Genomic DNA, 22,261 nt, shown 5'->3' with positions numbered 1-22,261 from the left:
TGATCTATTACCAAATATTTTTACTTAAGCATTTTTTTCTCCTGTGATCAGCTTGTCATATCTAATTTAAATTTCTAATGTATGCTCCCCTGGTATGCATGTAATCTTGAAAGCTGGCCTGGAATTATCCAACCTAATTCTTGGCAGAAAATTTCCAGCAGCACGGAAATGGGCACCTCTTTTGAAATTATTCTTAGCTTTGTTTCTTAGGTAGTTTCACCTTCACACAGAGTCCATAGATACTGACATTAAACATTTGTCTATATTTAGAATCAGGGGAACGTGTGTGCCTTTTGTCCTCAATGCCTGTCCCCTCTGCATTCCAGATCTATATTTCATACTATGCCTTTGCTAAACTGTGTCCACGTTGTAGAGACACAAGCCCATGTTCACCTCTTCTGCTTCATTCTCTGTGATCCAGGGAACCCCTCACTCCTTGAGACAGGGGATGAAATGCCCATACATGAGACCATGTGTGTGCACATGTGTATGTTCATGGACACACGCTCACTCTTTAAAGGCATGCAGCATCTCTGCCTGCCTCTCTCCAGCAGATGACACTGGAAATACTGATCCTATATAAAGGCTGGGGAAGCAGCAGCAGAGAAAAGGGGTGGTAGGCATGTGTATACATACATTTCTTCAAAGGAAAAGAGGAATGGTTAGCGGAATATATATAAGGTTTTTAAATGGAAAACCAGAGAGTTAAAAAAAAAGGCAATGGGAAAGTTTACTTGTCAAAGGCAGAGGACACAGACAAAGTAGGTTTGTGAATATGGAACTGGGGACTGCTTCTGCTGTTCATGTGCAAGTGTTTACATACGCTGGAATAAGGGAGAAGCATGGTGCAAACACAGAAAAACCTCTCCTGATCATCTCTGGAAACATCCCATGAGAATCTAACAGCAGCTGGATGAGGCAACTAACAGAAGATGAGGTCAAGCAAGAGATATGATACAGTCTTGGTTAGGTGAACACTTCCCAGAGACAGGAATCCAGTGTTAGGTGAGGTGCTTTACAGTCCTTCAGAAGTCAAGTAAACAATCCGTCAGAGACACTGAACATCACCACTGCTCCTAGAGACTTTCTGAAGCCTCGTTCAACATTTCACTAACAAAAGTGTATGAAATTGTCTCTTCTACCCTTGTACTTCACTACAGGAGGCACCAGCAACATGAGCTGATCAGAGAATGGTTTCATGTATGTGGAGTCGTTATCTTTTTCGTGTTCCTCTTTTTCCTGCAGCATCCCTTTCACTCCATTCTTCATTAGCCTCCATGACAATTAACTTTTGGCACATCAGTAAGAATGTGTATGTTAATCTGATTAGACACAAAGTTCCCTAAAGAGGAAAAACAGCACCTGATGACAGTATCTAAAGTTTCTAGGCAATGAAATATACCAAGAAATCTTTCTTTACTCTCTGGGTGTGGACTGTGTCTTGTATAACTTTCTGAAATGAGGGACAGGTGTCTGAGAATAATACTGCAAATGAAACTTGCAGGGGATTCTAATTCATATCACCTTGCTGAATTTGCACCTCTTTCCAAACCCAGCTATTGGGTGGGTTTTATCGTTCATTACGTTTTGAACTCGCCACTGTGAAGATCAAATAAGCAGCCAGTCATCAATTAACTTCCCAGAGCATATACTTCAATATTCACAACACATATGCATTGCAGGCATAAAGGGGGGTGGTGAGGGCTGGTGGTGTGGGGGGTGTTGGGGGGTGTGCACACATGTAGAAGGATCCAGGGAATGGGCCACTCAGTTAACACACAAGTTTCCAAACATGTGGATTATACACGCTTCTACTTCTTTTCCCCACATCTTTCACTCCAAATGCAGGCAGACACACATACACACACGTGCTCACCTTTGATATAAAATTGGGTCTGGCCCTTGCTGTGAATGTAATTTTCTTCTGCTCAGTGGCTCTCTTAAATGCTTCTCTGTAAATGGTCTGAGGGGGCCACCAGGTAAGGGAATTTTGGCCCACCATGTTTTAAACCTCATTGCACATTAGAGCCAGAAGCAGCAATAGCTTCTCATTGTAAATTGTGCCTGTTATTGTAATTTATCAGGATCAAACAGTTGCTGGCAGTCCTTTCCATAATATCCAGTTTCAGTGTCTATATCAGCATCGAGCAAAATCAAACATGGCTTGCGAACAGAGGTTTAGTGATAAATAAATCACTCAGGGAGCTTTAAAGAAACAACTCTTCAGACACACCAATGTTATGGTACTTGTCTTTATTTCTCTTCCAGCTTTCCTTTCTTTTCTTTTCTTTCTTTTTTTTTTTTTAATTTGATTCACAGTGTTCAGATGACATGTGTTTTGCCTTATTCAGCCATTTGGAGTACAGGTGCATGACTGTGTTTTTGATGGAGTGTTGCTATTCTGGAGTGCTCCATCCAAAACACAATCCCACACATGTAATCCAAACTGCAGAAGATGAGTCAACCATCTTCTCTTTTCCATGATAATTAGACTTTTTTTTCATTCAGAGTTACATAGTTATTAGTTGCAGATGCTATGCTTGAACAATATTGTTGAATCTTAAAAGGCTTTCACACCATGCTATTTTATCCCTCAGAGCAGAGGAAATGAACAAAAAGTCCAAGCTTATCCAACATTAAATTAAATCACTTAAAATATTATTACACTGTGAGACAATTGTGACACCTAAATACCTTTAGTATACATGTAAAAATCATAGCCTAATATTCAATTAAATATATATACAGCAGCTTGCCAGGGAACGTTTGTCATAATTAAGTGATTCGTGGAACAGCAGCTTCCAGCCTTACTAATCCAGGCAGGCCACACATCTAAGTGTCTTTTCTTTGAAAACATTTCCCAGTTTCTTATCACATTAAGAAAATGACCGTTCCCAGAAGCCTGAAATAACAAAGAAACCTCAGTAGGTTTTAAATCCTTAAGCTAGGTATTATTTTCCAGACAAATAATTGCAAAAGGCTGTTTTCACAGGTCTTAATATACACTGTCTGAACCTAGGGATTGCTGGTGTTTATTTCTGGTACCTTAGGAGCTAATAGGTGATTAGTGGGGTAGATATGGAGAGAAAGAGAAGACACAGGAGAACAGGTGTCATGGTCCTTTGAGGCTAAGCATTAAGGACTATTTTAGTCCCGTGACAAGCTGATCTCTTAGCATTTTTGGTACTAGGTGGGTGGTAGACAGACACCAAAGGTTCTAATGCTGGAAATCCCTAAGTAATGACAGGTCCCTAAAGCACTGTTTATAGAGGAAAAAAAAAAATAAATAAATCTGTCTGTCCAGATTTGAATTCCAGAGTAGTGAGGTTTTCTATTCCATAGTCCCTATCTGGGGCTGGCTCTTGTTTCATATACACAGAACATCAGTTTAGATTATCTTTTTTTCCAGGTAAGGACAAATTAAACCAAAAAGCAGGAGACACATGCTGACTCCAGAAAGTTTGCTTCACCTGGTGCAGAATGAAACCTCCTTATACCAGCACAAGGCAACAAAGGCATTGTGCCAGAAATGTGCTCAAGGCCTGCACCTACCTGAAATGTCCCTGAGCAGAGCTGGGAATGTAGCTACAGAGAAGGAAACCTCAGATTTCCCTGACTTTCTCCTCCCCCATCTCTGTACCAACAGCATCTGTATAAACAGCATGGCACTGGGTCCTCTGTCTCCACGAGTGAGAAGATGACAAGAGAGACAGCTACATTAAGTTGACAAAACATGTAAACTGCTTCTCACAGAGAACAGACTTGTAATAGTCACCCTGTCCCCCCCCATCAATACTGGTTAACACATCCCAGGGTTTTGTTATTGCATATTAACCCAGTTTTGAGGAGGTTATTCCTTCACTGGCCAAATACAAAAAGGGGTATCCATGTCCACTTATCTGTCTTTTTTCCCATTCATCAAGGGGAAAAGTCTTCTTATACATTCATCTGGGCAGTCTACAGATCAGCTGGTGGAGCATAACTTGTATAGGTAACAATTCCTGGCAAGAATCTGATTTTTCCCCCTCAAGCTTTTAAGATCTGATGGTCAATTCCTTGCACAGGAATATAAGACTGAAACTCACAGAGAGATGTCAAAGAAAATTAAAAACTGTGGAGTAGATAATTTTCTGATGAAATTACAATGAGAAAAAACTTGAGGAGAAAGGTAATAGGGATAAATTTCACACTCCAGCTCTCCTGCCCAAACGTACACTGTAACTAGCTTTAGCCTGATGAAAAATACCACTTACAAGCCCCTTAGTTCACACATGAACACCCTCAGTCTGGCTGAGCCCCTGGAACAGTGCAAACTGGTATTGGATTAGCATTGGTTATCACACCTGTATGCACCTCCTGTTCCACACCACTACTGTCCCATGCGAGACAGACCTGGAGTTTCCACAGGAATGCCACAGTTACGTGCAGGGAAAGAGCAGTTTGGAGGGGCTTTTCTTATATGACTCTAATATGAGGAAAAAGCACATTCCTCAGCTGCAGGACTAGCTTGGGACACACCTAGCAGTGGGCTTCAAACAGGTAACACTCCCAGTCTTTGACACAGACAAAGCTCAACATTGTGGATGCACAGCAACTTCAAAAACATTTTGACTGATTTTCCTGAGGAAGTGCACAAATCTCTTTTGATCTCTTCCAACTCAAAATATGCATCCTACACTGAATGAAGGGAAGCACAATCCTTGGCTGAGTGGGTGTTTCAGGTTTCCACCCCTCCAATAACTGATAATTAAAATCAAGCCTCCCAAAAAACTGAACACCTCCCATTTACACTAATCACAACAGTTTGATTCTTTTTCTGCACAATACGATAAAATGTGCTGTTATGACTAGCTGTACTTTAGTGGAAAAATTCCCTGTGTCTATCCCTAAGCTACCTAACTTTCTGAGGAAAACACTGAAAATTGCAAATCTGTCCCTTAAGATCTCACACAGTTTCTATACCAACAAATCTAATTGCACTTGCCACATTGTACTTCTTCAGATACTTATCTGAAGAGAAACGATGTTCCCCTAAATCAGCTTTTTAATATAAACACACATGCATGTGCTGTTTATTGTACTTTAAAAATAAAATAAAAAAAAAAAAGTGGAGCCTAGAGAAAGTTTTTCAAACTGCATTTGGAGAGTGACCTAAGATGTGGGAAAGTTGTCTAATGCTTATGTTATTTTTTTCACCCACTTTTGAGTGCTTTGAGGCTACATTTCCCCTGAGTTATGACAGATATTGCCACCCACCTTAGTTCTTCCTGCCTCTGCCCTAACAGAACCTCTTTGTTGTTTTATCTAATCAGATTCAGAGGCCCTGCTAGAGTTGGCTCTTTCAGACTGTTCAAAGCGGTTATATTTCTTATTTCCCAGGCTTCAGAAGAACTAAAAATAACCAAGTGAAAATCTGAAATGCAAAGCTAACATTCCCGCCAGTGCTAGGCAGATATGTTGTCAGGATCAATGAAAGATGTTACAGTTCTGAAAAATTTTAATAAATACTTATTTTAAAAGAATACTTAATTTTTCTCTTCAGAATTTTCTGAGTTTGATCTTTCCTAAGCCACCAAGAAATTTTTATAAAAATATTTACATTAACCTTTTCTGAACAGAACACATGCAGTGTGTTTTCACACAAAGAGAAAAACTTACTACAAAACTTTCTATATGCAAAGGAGAATATTCAAGGCAGATGAGGGCTTGCAGTTCAAATGATCTTAGGTGGAAGCGACTCAAATTGTTTCTCCAGTCCCACAGAGTAGGAATTGTAAGCATGTTGCCCGATGCCAAGAGCTGAGAATTTTCACTGGCAAAGAAGGACCTACAGTGGGCACAGGGCAGCATCACTGGAGTAAATCAAAAGTGCTACAGTTAGTCAAACCAGCCATGTTTGTACCTACCTTTGCATAATAATTTTCCCAGGATTTCTCAAAAGCAACAGAATGGATCTTGCTCCACTAGCTGGATTACGCAGTGGAGCAATGTTTTCCAACAAGTTTATAGAGAATCAGGAAAAGAAAGAAAAAGCAGTGTTAAATGTTGGAAAATACATTTTAATCTGACAGAGTGATAAGCACCTTTAATTACTGACTGCAAACAATCACCCTCTTGAAAGAATTTTTAATTGCTTACAGTTGCTGGTGATAGGAGAGTTTCCTCTATGATGGTGAAGAATTTATTCCTGCAGCCAGTAATTACAGCAACTTTGCACTCTTCCACAGAAACTGAAAACTTGGCAGTACAGGGCACAACATTAAGGCAATTAAACATTTACACAAATAAGCCAGAGGGAGGATCCATTTTCAAAAAGCATGAGAAACAGTGCGTGTCTGCTAACTTCCAGAAAACGGGAAATGGCCAGCAACAGCCCAGCTTCCAAACTCCAAACTTTGCGGCTCCCTTCAAAGGATGCAAGAAGAAATAAGATTTGTGACCAGTCTGAGTCTCTGGAATAATCTGAAACATGACACAGAATTTACTTCTCAGCCTGTAGAGAAAATTCATAATGGAAAAAACCATACAGTGAGACGCTGAGTTCAGGCTACTGTAACTGAATCAACCAAAATTCCAGCCCTTGGGATCTGAGGACTTGTTATCGGTGACAGATCAAAATGAGACCTGCAGCGAACCAAAAGTGAAAGCATTAAAAATGCTCTTTTAAACTACAATTCTAGTTATGTGAATTATTTTGTAAGTAATCCTAATTTGACTGCCATTTTCTCTCACATGGAACACAGTTCCACACGATTCTTTATGTTTTCTGTGCAATTTCTAGTTATGGAAGGCTTTACTTCTTTTGGATGTGCATGCTGGAAAGAGTTTTTATTGCATTGTCACTTAAGGAAGTCTCAATACGGTGATCATACACAGAGAATGCAATTTTAACTTCTTAGTCCATCACTGTTTGTTTCTTTTTGATTCAGTAGGAAACTGTTAGCCCTTAAAAAAACATAACCAAGAATATGATTAAATATTTATTATCATAATCTCGTATTTCACATATTTGCAGGCTCAGAACTGAAACACTATCTGATGCAATGCTTCAGCCAAAGTGAATATGGCAGAGGTTTTTGGTTTTTATTTGGTATCTTTTTCTCCACTGATTTTATGGACGATGCAAAACTGAAATTAGACAACGGAATAAAGTATGCATATTTTATTCCTTTTAATTTTGCCATTGATCTTTGGAAATTACTATAATAATCCACAAAGCCTCATATTTTTGCTGTTTAGCAAGAAAAACATATGTACTATGTGTGCACATGCCACATATTCAAATGACAAGCCAATGACTACAGCGGGAAAATCTGGCTTCAAAGAAGCCAAAAAAGGCTTCCCACCCATGTCAGCAGAGCCTGAAATTTACCTTATAATTTGGGGCTCTGTCCAGCAGGATCTATTTTAGCATTTGCATCCATCCTTCTGCTTTATTAGCACTGCTGCCCAAATTGCCATGGTCCTGGCTGAAATTCATGGCTAGCCCCCCTCTCCCATTTCTTAAGTTCTGCTGTTAAGAGCTCTTGAGAAAATTGCTCCAACTGGTTGGCATTAGAAGGAAATGAAAATCTTTTAAGTGGCTATTGTGCATGTTATTTGAATGCACTGGATGACATTTCAACACCAGGCAATGCCTCCTCTCCACCACAGTCGTCAAGAGTGGTTTAGGTTTTTTTCTTTCCCATATGGGCACTGAGGTTTCCAAGAGCATTGATCCCTCTGCACATTTTTCTATACTTTGTACAAGACTCTTTGAACATATTTCGGCAAACAGAAAAGCTTCAATGTGCAACAGTTTTTAGCAGCTTGAAGGACTGAGCCCTTGATGTGATTATTTGATCATATATGAAGTAACTCTCATGATCAATGAATGATGTCACAGCTATCACTTTGAAGTTAATAGTAAAATTTGCATTGGCTTAAATCTGAGCAGGATCAAGGCATGAAGCATGACTGACATTCTTTTAATTAATTTCCATATTTCTTTTCAAATTCCCGTGCCTCACTCCATGCTTTTTCACGCAACAAGAGAAAAGAGTAAATGTTGGAAATTTATGTTTTCACCATCAGTGGGCTGTCGTGTGTAACAAATTGTTCTAGTATATTAGCTTATGTGGGCTTTCTGTCCTTGATCAGCTCCCACATTTCCCACAGACAGCAGCAGAAGTTGCACATAAAGATGAAAAAAATACTTTGCAAATGGAAACATAATACCCCATCTGCAGACAATAGGCCTGATTGAAAGAAGGGCTGCAGCACCTTTAGCAAAGTAATTCCTATAGACTTGTGTGGAAAACACAGAGCCCATATTTCTTTGCTTCTTTGAATTTAAATATAATTTATACTAGCATTAAAAAATCTGGGATACATAAAGGCCATATTGGAAGCACTGTCTTTATCTCCCAAGCTAACAGGAAATGAGAGGCAGTAATAGGACTTTAACTGGTTTCTCACTTGCAATGAGTATCCAAACACTCGTTGAAGAAAACTTCCTTTCAAAATCTTTTCGTTCCAAGTCTGCTGAACAGAGAATCAAAACGTGTGTGTGTGTGTGCGTGTGTGAACAATGTCCATTTGTATTCTTAAGTGAACTTGTTTTATTTTGCCATTTACTAAATGCTGGCATAAAAATTCCTGAAGCAACGTGACTCTCACAACAAACACAACTGACAGACCCTCGCTGGAGAGCACATGCAAGCACAGACTGCAATTGTTCTGTGGTTATTTGAGAGGCAGTGGTCAGGGAAACAGGGGTCATTAATTTCCCTGCGTGTTTTAAACATTTCCAGAGATGTGCTAAAACGCATTAAAAACACAACGGCCAACATCTAAGGCTGAAGCATTAGGAAAACTTTAGAAAGGGATTTCTGTGAAAAAGCAAGAAGGGATGCTTTGAGTTTGACCCTTGCATTAGGGAATTAAACACACTTTTAACCCTTTCCTTGTTGCTTTTCCGGAAGAACAGTTGCACGACTTCTGGAGAAGCGCTTGGGGTGGGAAGGAAACCTGCTGCGGCCGTGTGGCCGCGGGGCGGGGGAGCCGCCAAGGGCTTCGGGGCGCGCTCGGGGGGTGCCAGCGGGAGGCCAGGCTGGTCCCTGAACGCCCGGACATGGAAATCCCCCAACCCCAGGCTGGTCCCTGAACGCTCGGACATGAAATCCCCGCACCCCAGGCTGGTCCCTGAACGCCCGGACATGGAAATCCCCGCACCCCAGGCTGGTCCCTGAACGCTCGGACATGAAATCCCCGCACCCCAGGCTGGTCTCTGAACGCTCGGACATGAAATCCCCGCACCCCAGGCTGGTCCCTGAACGCCCGGACATGGAAATCCCCGCACCCCAGGCTGGTTCCTGAACGCTCGGACATGAAATCCCCTCAGCCCCGTCCGCCCTGACCGCTCAGGGACCACCCCCACCCGCCAGGGGGCGCGCTCCGCACGCCGGCGCCTCCCGCCAGTGCCGCCCGTCAGTGGCGTCCGGGCCCGTCCCCGTCCCCGTCCGCGTCCCGGTCTCCTCGCGTGTCCCGCGGAGGACATGGCACCCCGGCCCGTCCCCTCCCGTCCCGCGGGTCGCCCCCGTGCCGTGTGTGCCGCGGCGGGGCGGGCGGAGCGGCGGGAAGCTGGTGGATTTGGCGGAATCACGTGGCGCGGTCTCCGCTGGCGGGCGGGACGGTGGCCGGGAGGGTTTCCCGGGCAACCGCGCCGCCGGCGAGCGGGGCGGCCGTGGCGGAGCGGGCCCGGCGCCGTGCAGGTGCGCGCCCGGCGCCCGCAGCAGCGCTCGGCTCCGAGCCGCGGCCAGTTCCCTCTCCCCTGCTCCCCGGGGCGCCCGTCGGGCCCTGGAGCCGAGCCGAGCCCTGCCCGCCCGTCCCCGAGCCCCCGCGCTGCCGTGCGCCAGCCGCGCGTGTGCTCCAGGGACAGCCGGAGGAGGAGGAAGAGGATCAGGTCGCGGCTGGGATGATGAAAAGGTTACGTGAAATGTGTTAGGCTGTTTAAGCTTTCCTCCATCCCCGTGGTTTAGCCGTACCTCCCCAAAACTTCCGCTTTTTGCGCTGTTTTGTAGCATATATCGCAGCAAGTGCCGCCTTTGTTTTGTGCACAGTGTCATTTGTGAGCCGCCAGGTTCGCTAAGAAGATATGAAGATACTCCTGAAAAGTATATTTTTTAAGGTTAATGTTTGCCTGTGATCTTCTGTTACCGAAATTGTAAACATGTTTGTTGTCCTTTAAGTTACATATTGTTAGTTTTTATAAAAGATTTAATTATAGGGTAGGCAGAAGAAAGCCGTCATTCTAATGTAGGAAGAAGTAAAGATAATGTCAGGAGAATCACTTTGTTTTTCTGGCAAGGCTAGAATTAAATATTCCCCACTTGCTAAAGTAGCTGGCACAGTTAGTAAATTGCTAAAGCATCCTGTGTTTAACATCGAGTGTTCTTTGATGTGAAAGTATAAAAGGATACTGGATTATGTGTGCCCTGAGAGGTAACATTCTTAATCTCCTTACCATGTTTTCAGAGATATTGTCCAAATGCTTACATAAGGATATCGTGCTGAACTCAACGCCTGGGCAGTCTGCTGTATAACTTCTTTTTTTTTAACTGCCAAAGCCAAAGTGTCGGGTGGTCTGTGGATGGATAAGGAGTGAAAGCAGGAAACAGTTGTCACAACTCGCCTGTCAAAATCAATTTACTAGGTAGGTAACAGTCCTGTGTACTGAGTGGGCTCCATACTGGGAGAAGTTTTATTTAATGGTAAAAGCACTTTTGCAAATGTTTAGCCCTTTTATGTTTACATCACACTTCTCGGGCTGGAAGATGCTAGTGCAGTTTAATGCTGCCATGCATATGCAGTTTTGAAGGCAGCCATATGTGCTGAGCAGTGTGATACACAAAAGCTTTGCAGCCTTTTGGTTGTTGGGCATATTTCATACCTGAGGAGTTGATGCAGACTTAGGGGAGGGAGAGGGGGGCAAGTGTCATTGGCTTTCTGTGTCAGGGCAGATCAAACCAAATGCCATTTCCTAACCTTAAAAAGATTTACGTGTATTTATTGTTTACTAAATCCAAAGCACAGCAGAGATGATGAAACAAAACTAACAGTGCCAGATGTCCCCAGTGTTGGAGTAGAAACACAGAAAGTAATTAAAAACCCTTAAAATGGAAATATTACTGCAGCAGATTCTCATTAGATTATTAACAAAATGCTTGGATTGCTGAGAGCTGGTTTTTGAAGAAAAATGTAAAGATGCTGGAGTGAGTCATATTTTATTTTTCCCTCAAAGTTTAAATGCTGAAGCTGGTGTTTTGTAAGGCATTTGGGTGATCTAGGTAGATTTCGCTGATTGTCTCATTCAATAAATAGTTTTATATTGGGTATGAAGGAGGATAGTGTTTGTCATCTGTCAGTTTTGGATTGGGGTTTTTCTTGCTTATAGCTCTATTCAAGTAAATCATTAGGTTACATCAATTTCAGAATGCATTTAATTAACTAAAGTTTAAATTTTTGGTTTTAGACTCAGTTGTTTGGAAGGTAAAACCCAGCTGCAAATTATGGCTCATCGATTTTCAAAGGAAGAATTAGATGAACAGTTTGAAGAGTTTCTGAAAGAGGTATGTTTGAGAGCAAGGTCACATCCCTATTCTCTATTAAAAATGGGGAAAATTGATTATGGAAGAATACGAAATTTAAGATTCAGCTCTCCTTTTGTTACATAATTAACATAGCTGTCTTATCTATGGGTCTTGATTGCTAAGCTAAATTCATACTATTTTGCTGTATTGAAATCAAGAGAACAGTTTTGTAATTAAATAAATATTTTGTCATTGCCTGATTATATCTTCAGAAAGAGCCCTTGGTTCTTGATTTTTGTTTCAGCTTTATTGTTGGTGCTACTTAGTACCAGAAGTTTCAAATTGATGTATAATTGAAAATGAGGTAAAAAATCTGCTTATATATAAACACAAGCTACGTTTGTAAAATTTCTGTATTTTTCTGTGCAGTGCTTACTCTCACTGAATTATATTTAAAAATTCTTGTATAAAATGACGTATGTTGTAATGATTTAAAAATCTGAATTAGATTCCTTTAATTCCTCATGGTGCTTCATGGTTTTGAGTACTGGCAAAATCATGCAAGTCTGTGGCTTGTGACTTAAGGTAAGAATAATCAGACATGATCTAAATACCCTGACTAGGTATGATTTTTCCAATGCAAAGACCTGTAATTTCAGAACCTGCCCTCTGATCTGTAAGAACACAGTGTGGTACCCCTAAAACATTAATACTGCTACATAAGGCCTTTACTAGATTTTAATTCTGTATATAAGCGTAACTAATGATGGCAGAGAATATTTCTGGAGTCTCTGTTATATGTAATGTAGGCTTGAAATTTTTTCTAAGTAGAGGCTGTGTTACAATTTAATGACTTGTGAAAAGTAATTTAATTTAATGATGTAACTAAGCACTCTTGAACTCTCTGAAATTTTTAATGTTAGTAAAATTAGAAAATTAGTCTTTGCATTTCCTTCAAAATTCTTTACTTACTGTTATTGCAAAGGGAGTTGCTTTGGGGAGGAGAAAGAACTTTTAATATTTTATTTGTTGTACACATCTGTCAAAACTCAGCATGTGATTGCTTCTGGTATTTTATTCCTCATTTGACATGCTCTTCTTCCTCCTCAGCTATTGCCCACATTGAGAATGTCTGAGAATGCCTGTTAAAAAAAAAAATCAGAATAACTATTGAATTATTCTAAGTGGCATTTGGAATGTCCCAGAGAATGTAACTGTAACAATTCACATCTTCATTTTTTTAATAATTTCAATCCAAACTGTTTCCAAACTGCTAATCCAGTAATTAAAAATATGCATTGTGTTTTTTGCCAGCTAGATACAGACCCAAATTACAATTATGTTATCTACTCTCTGTTATTTTTACACAGACATCTTCTGCTATGTCCTTCTCCTTGCTTAGGTTTTTTATAAAAACAGTTTGGCCTTTTAATATTAGAAAGACGAGAAACTGATGTGCTCCATTTCTTGAAATCTCTCTGTAGGTGATATTTGTGTTGAGAGCGTCACAGCGGGTGGGGAATAGTAAAATCTGTTTCTCAGTAGTTTGGGGAAGACTTCATATTGTTTAAGCAAATCTTTCAAAGAGGAAATGGAGCAGGATTTTTCCCTTTTAAATAACTCTTAATGAATTTGTGTTTGGGTTGAGGCTGTATATGTATGTTTGTGATTAAAACATGAAGTTGAAAGGAAGACTGTATATACAGCTGGATGATGCAGGTCTAGTATGAGGATTAATCTAAGTCTTGTAGTATATACACTGAACTTTAAAAGCTATCAGTGGATTTTCTAGACTATTATCATTATACAGAAGGAAACACAAATGTGTAATAACGACTGCATGTAGGATAAATCCTTTAATGATTCCCTCTGCCTGGTCATGCTTATTCCCAGCCCCTTGCCAAGACACCCTGTTGTAATCCATAATTCTTCCCGTAATCCTTCCTCCTCCACTGTCTGTGTTCCTGTGGTCCATGCACTCCTCACCATCAGTGTCTTGTTTTGGTGTGCTTCCTCCTGTTGTCAATTGGATTTCCTTTAAGCATCATCTGTCACACTGGTTTAGCTGCAGGTTTTCAGTGTTTGCTGTGCTGGCTGTGCCATTCTCTTGGGATGTGCAATGGGAGGAAGTCTTTCTAATGCACAGTGCTTCGATTAATTGAATTAATTGCTCTTTTTTTGGTGACTTAAAGCAATGTTGTGAAAAAGCTGTTGTGTGCTTCTAGTATTTTCAGTTGACCTTTGTTCTACTTGATATTCATGGATACTTGAGAAGGAAAACTTTCAAAAGGAAAGGCTATACCATCCTTGTTAGAATGTCTGTAGAATGGCATCTGGAAGAGAAACACCACACATTAAGCCATGTTAGAGGAGCATTTTAAGTTTTTATTAAAATATCAAATAGATTAACATATTATTGTGTAATAAAAGCATATTTTGAAGTAGAGTTATTTAATTGAAAAATACTGGTTTCATGAATTAATCAGGACAATTGGTCATGAAAGTCTGAGTAGTTTAGATCAAATTCTGTATTACTTATTGTCATAGGTTGAAGGAACTTTTGAAAGTTCCTTCACATGCAAAGGAGGTGGTAAGCTGATGATGTGCCATGTAGTTGTTCTAGGTCTTAACACTGCCTCTTTAGGCTTTTATTAATGTTGAGATTAAACAACTGACACTTCTGGTGTGTCTGTGTTCCTGAAAGGCTGAGGCTGTCTTATGGAGGAGGGGAAGGAAGAAATTGGTGCCACTTACTGGTGCTGAGGAGTCATTACAAGTCCAGAATGTTGATTGATGATTGATTGATTTATTGATTTACCTTTTTTTCAAAGGAAGGAAAAAAAATCTGGAAGTTTTGCTGTTGAGACAACTGGCGTGTTGGGAAAAACGCACCAGTATTTTTGTGTCAGCATTACTCTCCCAGCTGCTGCAGCTTTACTGGCTGCAGTTGACAAGATGGCTGGACATGGAAAATTTCCAGAATTTGAGCACAGCCTGTGGGAGTTGCAGGTTCTTTAGTTACAATCCACTAAGGAGCATGAGCATTCACTGAAGTTCTGCTTGCAGAGCAGAGGATACTGTTAGTTGTAAAAGAAACAGCAAGTGATAACAGAGCTTGCATCAAGCACCTGTCAGTGCTTCCAGCTAGCAGGAGGCAGTCTGACCTTTGGGGACAATGGCACTAGTACTTGTGTTGTGACTAGTGTCAGGAAATTGTTATTAATGGGATATTTATTAGAAATCTAAAGCTGTTTTGTTCTATGTCACAGAGCCAACTTAGAGAATTTGCAATACATCCTGTTGTCTAGCAGTTTCCTAATGTATTAAAATTGTGTTTTTTTAAAATGCAAGGCTCAGAGCACTTCTTTTTTTCTGAGATGTATGACAAACATTTAGTTTTCTCTAGTGAAACTGAAAGCTCTAAAGATGTTCTTGATCAGAGATGCTAATAAGAATATTTTATTGCAATTATTTTTTTCTTAAATTATAGTTTTATATAATTGGTATTTGATTTTTAAATGAAGAAGAAGTTGAAGTTTTAGTCATATAGTAAAACTAGGCTTTTACGAAAGTGTTTTTAATGTAATAGGAGGCAGTGGATTGCAGAGACTTGTTTTACTAAAACATTCCCTTGTGTTTTACATGGTAAGTATCCACAATCCTGTTGCCTCTGATATTTGGTTTATACTATCAGATTTTTTTTATTTGTGACTATTAAAAAAGTGAAGCTTTTTAAATTTTTCCATGTGATGCATTTGATATGTGAATCCTTTATTTCTTATCATTTATGGCTTTTACTAATTCTGTGCATCATGTTGTCTAAGACACTTTAGACAATTGGTTTTAACAGTTGTAGCTAAAAAAATTAGGTAAAAAGGATTCCATTCCCCTTAACTTCAATTTGCTTCACAAAGAATGTGTAGAACATAACGTTGCAGTGCAGTAGTTTAATGAATATTTCCTTGTTCAGTGTGTGGATAGCTAATTGTGACTCTGAGCCTGCTGTAGGCCACAAAGAGCTTTATTAAAGGAAAGGAGCGGAGGTTAGTTGTCTTTTCCTTCCTGTTACTTATCAGTAATTTAAATTCATATGGTGTCCATACTCAGATTTTTTTCCATTGATTTAAGCCATCAGTCAAAATCAGCATGGATGGCTAACACATATGAAAGTTTGATACACAGTTGGGTAGGAATGGCTCTGGCATTTCTATTATATTCCATGAATACAAAGTATAAAATTAATTTCTGAAATCTAATTTTCTGGCAGCTAGAATGTTGCTGGTGCGCATTTATTTTTAGCATATTAATAATAATGTTCACGTACAAAGCAAGGACAAGGTGAAATTGTTTCTGCTCTACTTCATTATCTTCAGGGATATAGTCAGAGTTTTGGTTCTTAAATGTCTTAACTAATTGAAAAAGAGCTGATTATGCTGTTCATTTGAACATACATTCTCTGAAGCAATCAACTTTTAATATATCCAAATTCTGGCAGTGGGATTATTAAAATATACAGTATTATGCCATATGAATATAGTTATTTTTACTTAATCAGTTTTGTCATGCATATGTAGGAAAGGCAAACAGTGGAGAGTAATGAGAGGTATCTGGACTCAGAAGTCCAGAACTGAGTGGCTGAAACAATGTAAAAATGTAAAAGCCCTCTTTAATCTTGTATGCAATTGATTCAGTCTCTTTCAGATGATTCACTTGAAAGTTCAAAGAAAAAGTCCAGCATTCTTGAGAAATTGGGACAGCCCAGGAAAAAAGAAAAGAAGAAAAAGGATTCAGTGCCCTGGTGGTTATCTGAGGAAGACTCGGATGATGGTGGTAAATTTAGTTTTGCAATGTTTTGGCCACAGGGGGTCAGGCTAGTTCTTTATCATACAGCATGTTAGGCCCGGTTTGGGATTAAGTTGATGCCACTCAAGTGTTTTAGAGTTTGTAAAGCATAAAAGTCAAGTAGAATTGTATTTTTAATGGTTCATATTCAAGCTGCATGCAAGCTGTCTGATGGGTTTTTTTCTGTAGATTTTGAATTAATAAAACTTGTTAAAAATAAGCACATTATAAATAGTAAAATAGAAAATATAAGTTAAGAACTTACAGAAATATTGGTATATGTGTTTTGTAGCCAACCTGTTCTTTATACTGACTTTTTATAGCTTTCTGTTTTTAAAACTGTACTGGAAAAAGACCAGTTTGTATAAATGTATGCTGACTGCAACATTTGTAGTAGGTTGGAAAAGCACAAAGAAAGAAAAACTTTTCAACACCAGCTGAATCCAAGATGTATGTCTTCAGTATTCTCAACATTTCCCTTGCCAAGAGCTGTGGCTCAAGGCGAAATGTGCTGTGATGACATGATTGCTGGTTCAGTATTGACATGGTCACATAGTTCTGCAAGAAAATATATAATTGTTTGCAAGCTTTCCACCTCTATTTTTTTAAATTTCTACATTGTATTCTTGTTGGGTAGTAAAACCCATAGTAGTGAATTTCCACAGAATTTTTGCCTCTTCTTCAGTGGTTTCTTAATTTTCATTATTTGTATTAATTGTAAGTGGACCTTAACAGAAAGGTACAAAAATCTTTTTTTTTCATCTGACAGAGTTAAAATACTGCTGGTAGTCTCAGATTTTCAGACTAGCTGTCAGTGTTATCTTAGTGAGGAGTCAAATCCTAGTCAGCAGTTGTGCCATTTGGGCTTAATCCTTATAGGTGGTACCTGGACTTCTTATCTGTGTTGGCCTTTTAAGATGTTGATTTAAAACTCCGATAGATATGAGAAAGTTCTTATCAGGTGGTTATGAGATATGATGATTTCCTTACAGCTTTTCAAATAATGTACGGATGGAGTGTTCTTGCTGGGCAATGTGAGAATTAAGAGGTTACCATAACCTCATTTTTCTACATACTATCAAAGAAAATTCTGATGACTTAAGAAGCTCAGCATGTTTCCGTGGTTTTTCCAAGATGCTTGAGGCAACCCAGCTTTGATACTTCTTATGGTAGAAAATACACTGAAATAGATTCATAAAGGGCAGGGTTATTACAATCTTTAGAGAACAGTGCTTGTGTGGATTAAGTAAAACTCAAAACAGAATCACAAGAAAAAATATGATTATACTGAGATGTTCTATCCAAACATTTTCCACCACTGTCTTTTTTAAAATTAAGAATATCTTATCAGTTGTGCAGGTTAACTAGAGGTAAGGCTGTTAGAACTGGAACAAACTTTATCTACAATTTACTGATGTGTGAAATATCTGGTAAACTTTTCAAGGTTTCTCTTAAGAAAAGCTTCTCATTTAACAGAAAAACATTCAGAAGGTGAGCCTACCCAGTTTTGCCAGTATGGAATCAATTTACATGCAAAAGAAGCTAGCCTGTTCATATTCATACTGTTGATGACGGGCTGATTTTCGGAGTTTTTTTGGAGGGAATTGAAAGTAATCTGTGTGTAATGCATTTTGCCTCCAAGATCCAGCGTGTTGGCAGTTGGACATAACAAAGCTGATAATATAGGAGTGAACGCCCAATGTGCTAGATCCATGCACAGAATTCTTCCCTGAGGACCATTTTTGCCTGGCAGATTATTCGTTTTATTTTATTTACTGCTCTGTCACCACTGCATAGAATACCACACTCATGGAGCAGATGCAATAAGCCATACCCCACCTACTGCTTTAATATTGCCAAGCACAGGGGCCTTTAATTTCTACTAGAGGGCCTTCCTCTTTCTGTCTTGGCAAGAAGGTGGTAACTGCAAGATTGTGGCATCCCATGAGGAAAGGGATATATTTGTCACACTGGACACTTGCAAATGGTAGCGTTTGCAAAATGTGTGCTATGATGAATGACTTTCTGCAAGGTAGGGTCTAGTTGTAGGGCAGTTAACTTAGAGTCAAAAGAGAGCCATTTGCAGAGACCAACTTGGCCACCTTTCGGATAAATTGAGTTTTACTCTGCAGTTTTATGTGGCTATGATTTTACTTCATGTATTTGTGGAGTTTTAAAATGACAGGTCATGTGACTGTAAGGAATTCAGTGTGGATAGATTTCCAGAACTGCTCATGTTTCCCTTTGTTTGCCTCGTGTGCTTCCAAGTACTTTGTCAAATACCATTTTGCCATGTCTAATATTCTCAGTGTGTGTATGTTGTGTGGTGTGCTGCTCAGACCTATTAAAAGTGGATGGTGGCACAGCAACATTGCAATGTAAGTTACTGCTCTGGATGACTGAGATGATGATTTAGACTTGTGGTTCTTTGTGAGGTTATATGTAAACATCTCCTAAATAGCAAAATAATTTCTTATGGGAGAAAATAACACTGCTGTGATGCTAACAAACATGAAAATAAGCTGAATTTAATTTCAGGAAAGTGTAATGTCAGAATGCTTCAAAATTTTTTTCGAGACCGTTGTGTGACCCTTGGTAACCATTGTGTGTCAAAAATTTTTGGAGACCCTTGTGTGTCAATACCCTAGGCTTGAACCTTCATGTTGGTTGCAGATAGGACATAGTCAATAGACTACCAGCTAATACAATTAGTGTTTTTAAAGTTGTTTTATCATCATGAATCAAACTTATATAAATGCTTAAATCCTACCTTCTCCCATAGTGTGGCACTGCATTAATTACAAATGGGTGCTCCATACGTATAAGTTTATGTCTTTGGGTGTGACTGTTTAGAGATAACATTATCTGAAGAAAGCCTGGATAATCAGCTTGTGATATTAGCTGATGTGTTGCTTGCAGTTTGAGGTTTTGATTTTGCATTACTTCATTATCTATATCATGCTTTCTTGAGAGACAAAGAGAAGAAGATTAAATACGTGCTCTACATTTACTTGTTATCTGTCCTTTTTTTTTTCTCCAAGGCGTCTTGTTACAGAAGTGCCAGGAAACAGGTAGAGAGTTAAACTAATAGCCTGTTTCGCTGAGAAGTATAAACTACATTTTAAAATAACTCCACGAGTTGTTCTAGGCATGTTTAAACTGTTTGTTCTTCAGCTTTAAACTGAAATGTGCAAATTTTGATTCAAGACGCTGTCTTCCATATTGGACAGATTGGAGACCTAGGTGATGCCCTTTCTGCTTGCTTTTGTGATTAAAATTATAAAAGAAATTGGATTCTAAGAATTCCTGTCCTGTCTTCCTTGCATGTCTGTTCCTCTGTTTGTCTTTTCAAGATTTTCAAATAAAATTTGTTAAAGTGAGAAAAGAGAAGAAACTGACAGAAAGCCATGCTGAAGTAGTGGAAAATACTGAGCAAAAGAGTCCCCATTCAGATGCCCAGTCTGGTATTTGATTAAATATTTTTGATGTATTTATTCAGTATCTGCCTTGTATTACTAGTGTGTTTCCTGTAGAAAATCCTTAGCAAACTGTCCTTTTGACCAAGCTGCCACATACTTCTTTTATCATTTTCAGAAGAAACTAATGATTGTGTGAATTTTTGCTCAGTTGTTGTAGCATCATTATCACTACATATAGTGATGTAGTAGTGATCCCAGTATTTAATGTCAGCCTGGGGAAAGGGGGAAATAACTTCAAAAATCTGAATAAAAAGCTCTCAAAAAGACAACAAAAAGACCTGTACTAAGCACGCCTTTAGTAAATAGAAAGTATCTTACACTTCCTGCATTTCATACTTGAGAAATATTAATATTCATTGTTCTACTTGTTTCATTTCAAAGACAGCATATAAGCATTTTACTTATTTTCTATTTATGTGGGTTTTTTTCCTTTGCTGACATCTGGTCTGCTTTGTGCATGCTGCCCCTGGAATGGAAACAGCAGTTGGTATAAATTAAAAACTTAAATTGTTTAATCTGCAGGATTATTTTAGTCAGTGTAACTTTAGATTCAGCATTTTATGTGAGTCATTTTGTTAACTGAAAAGAAACTCCAGCAAATAAGTAGGAATTATAACCATTGATCCATTAAATACTTCTGTATAAAAGACAATAGCAATTAACTTATCCAGATTTAAGAATGGCATTGGTGTTAAATTCAAGCAGATATGTAAAGTTTTAGAGAGGCATCACAATGAAATATTTGGCACTTGGTCTTTGTATGATGTTGGTGATGTAGTTTGTAGATTACAGAACATCTCCTGTGTTAGTTTTCTAGTGTGTATGTGCAGTCTACAAAATGTATGTATATGTTTTCATAATCCTCATTTGCATAGAAGAGCTGTAAAGCATCTTGGTCTGAGAGATAAATAAAAAAAATAATTTCTTTCTCAAAATAGGGTTAATGTTTGAAATATGAGCAATAGGAGAACCTCTGTAGTTATTTCAAATTACTGTTTCAAAAGGTATCAGGTGTTTGCATTATTTACAACAGATGGTATGCTGAAAACACTTCTAGTTTCCCAGTAAATGTGGGAGAATACAGATCTAGAGGAGTAGTGTCTTGCTAGTGAACTTACACAGTTGAGGGAATAAAGGACCTATGCATTATATCAGGATTTATTTAATACCATTTCTCTCCTTGCTGCACCAGCTTCCTTTAGTTATCTTGGATGTTTGAGCTGTGTTAAGTTCTGGTCACATATCCCTATACTCCTGTTCTAAATAGCAGAAGTATTTGGCTTGATGTCCTAGACTACTCTCTCTCTTGTGTCAAGGTGAACTCAAAAGACCCATAACTAAGAGTTATTAAATTTTGAAGCCTCTTCCACCATGACAATTTCAACATGCCGAAATCCAACACAGCCTAAGGCATATGAAGGCTGCAGTGTAGCTGTCATGTAAGAGTCCAGAGAAGGCCACTAAGATTGGTTAGAGGGGTGGAGGACCTCTTGTATGAGGAAAGGCTGAGAGAATTGGCATTGTTAAACCCAGGAAAGAGAAGACTACAGGGTGACCTGACTGTGCCCTTGCAGTACATGAAGGGAGCCTGCAAGAAAGATGGAGACTTTTGACAAGGGAATGTAGTGACAAAACAAGCAGGGATTGTATCACACAAATAGAGAGTAGCTTTAGATTAGGTGTTAGGAGAAAGTTCTTTGCTCCAAGGGTGATTTGGCACTGAATGGGTTGCTCAGAGAAGCTGTGGATGTCCTATCCCTGGAAGTGTTCAAGGCCAGATTGGATGGGTCTCTGAGCAGTCTGGTCTAGTGAAAGTTCCAATGCAGGGGCATTGGAACTGGGTGATCTTTAAGGTCCCTTCCAACCCAAACCATTCTGTGATTCTTTGATCATGAGAGCAGTTTTCAGCATAGGTGCTGTTATTTAAAACTTAATTCTGCTAACATGAATGGAAGATGTTAGTTGTATTTGCAGCTGAGCAAGTCCCCACAAGGGTTTGAGCAAACAAAAATGAAGTTCTTATATCTGATAGGGATAAAGGCAGTAGTTATTTATACTTATGTACCTCTGTTTTCCCACTTTTCTTTGTACTAGTCTACATGCTTTCTTTTAAACCTCGTAGTAAAAACCTTTTACTGTTGAAGTAGTTTTACTAGTTTTCTTTGTTTTCAGGTCATTTATTGAGCTTCTAGAACAGTGTAATTGAATACAAAGTATACCTGTATCAAGAATCTTTTTAAAAATAAGAAAAAAGGATGGAGAAGAGTAGTTCTATTTCCAGAAGTTATAAGTATTAACTTTGGTTTTAACATACAGGTAGAAAATTAGAAGTAATTCAATGTACAAGAAACTGTACTGTATTACTTTTTC

At 39.0% G+C, this 22,261-nt stretch overlaps 1 protein-coding gene across 7 annotated transcripts in view; it reads left to right on the top strand.

Annotated features, from left to right (window-relative positions):
* The first annotated feature begins 9,742 nt into the window (after window positions 1–9,742).
* Window positions 9,743–22,261, top strand: part of CEP162 (centrosomal protein 162) — a 45,094-nt gene continuing 32,575 nt past the window's right edge. For 4 of the 7 annotated variants that reach the window (XM_064412576.1, XM_064412575.1, XM_064412572.1 and 1 more), the window contains exons 1-4: window positions 9,743–9,966; window positions 10,516–10,693; window positions 11,513–11,609; window positions 16,262–16,400. In XM_064412576.1, coding sequence (XP_064268646.1) covers window positions 11,550–11,609; window positions 16,262–16,400 — 199 coding nt within the window. In that variant the 5' untranslated portion in view covers window positions 9,743–9,966; window positions 10,516–10,693; window positions 11,513–11,549. The other 3 variants (XM_064412570.1, XM_064412571.1, XM_064412569.1) reach the window with 3 other exon arrangements.

Source organism: Passer domesticus, chromosome 3, assembly GCF_036417665.1.
Source record: "Passer domesticus isolate bPasDom1 chromosome 3, bPasDom1.hap1, whole genome shotgun sequence".
In the NCBI taxonomy this organism is placed as follows: Eukaryota; Metazoa; Chordata; class Aves; order Passeriformes; family Passeridae; genus Passer; species Passer domesticus.
This window is presented reverse-complemented; position numbering and strand designations above follow the sequence as displayed.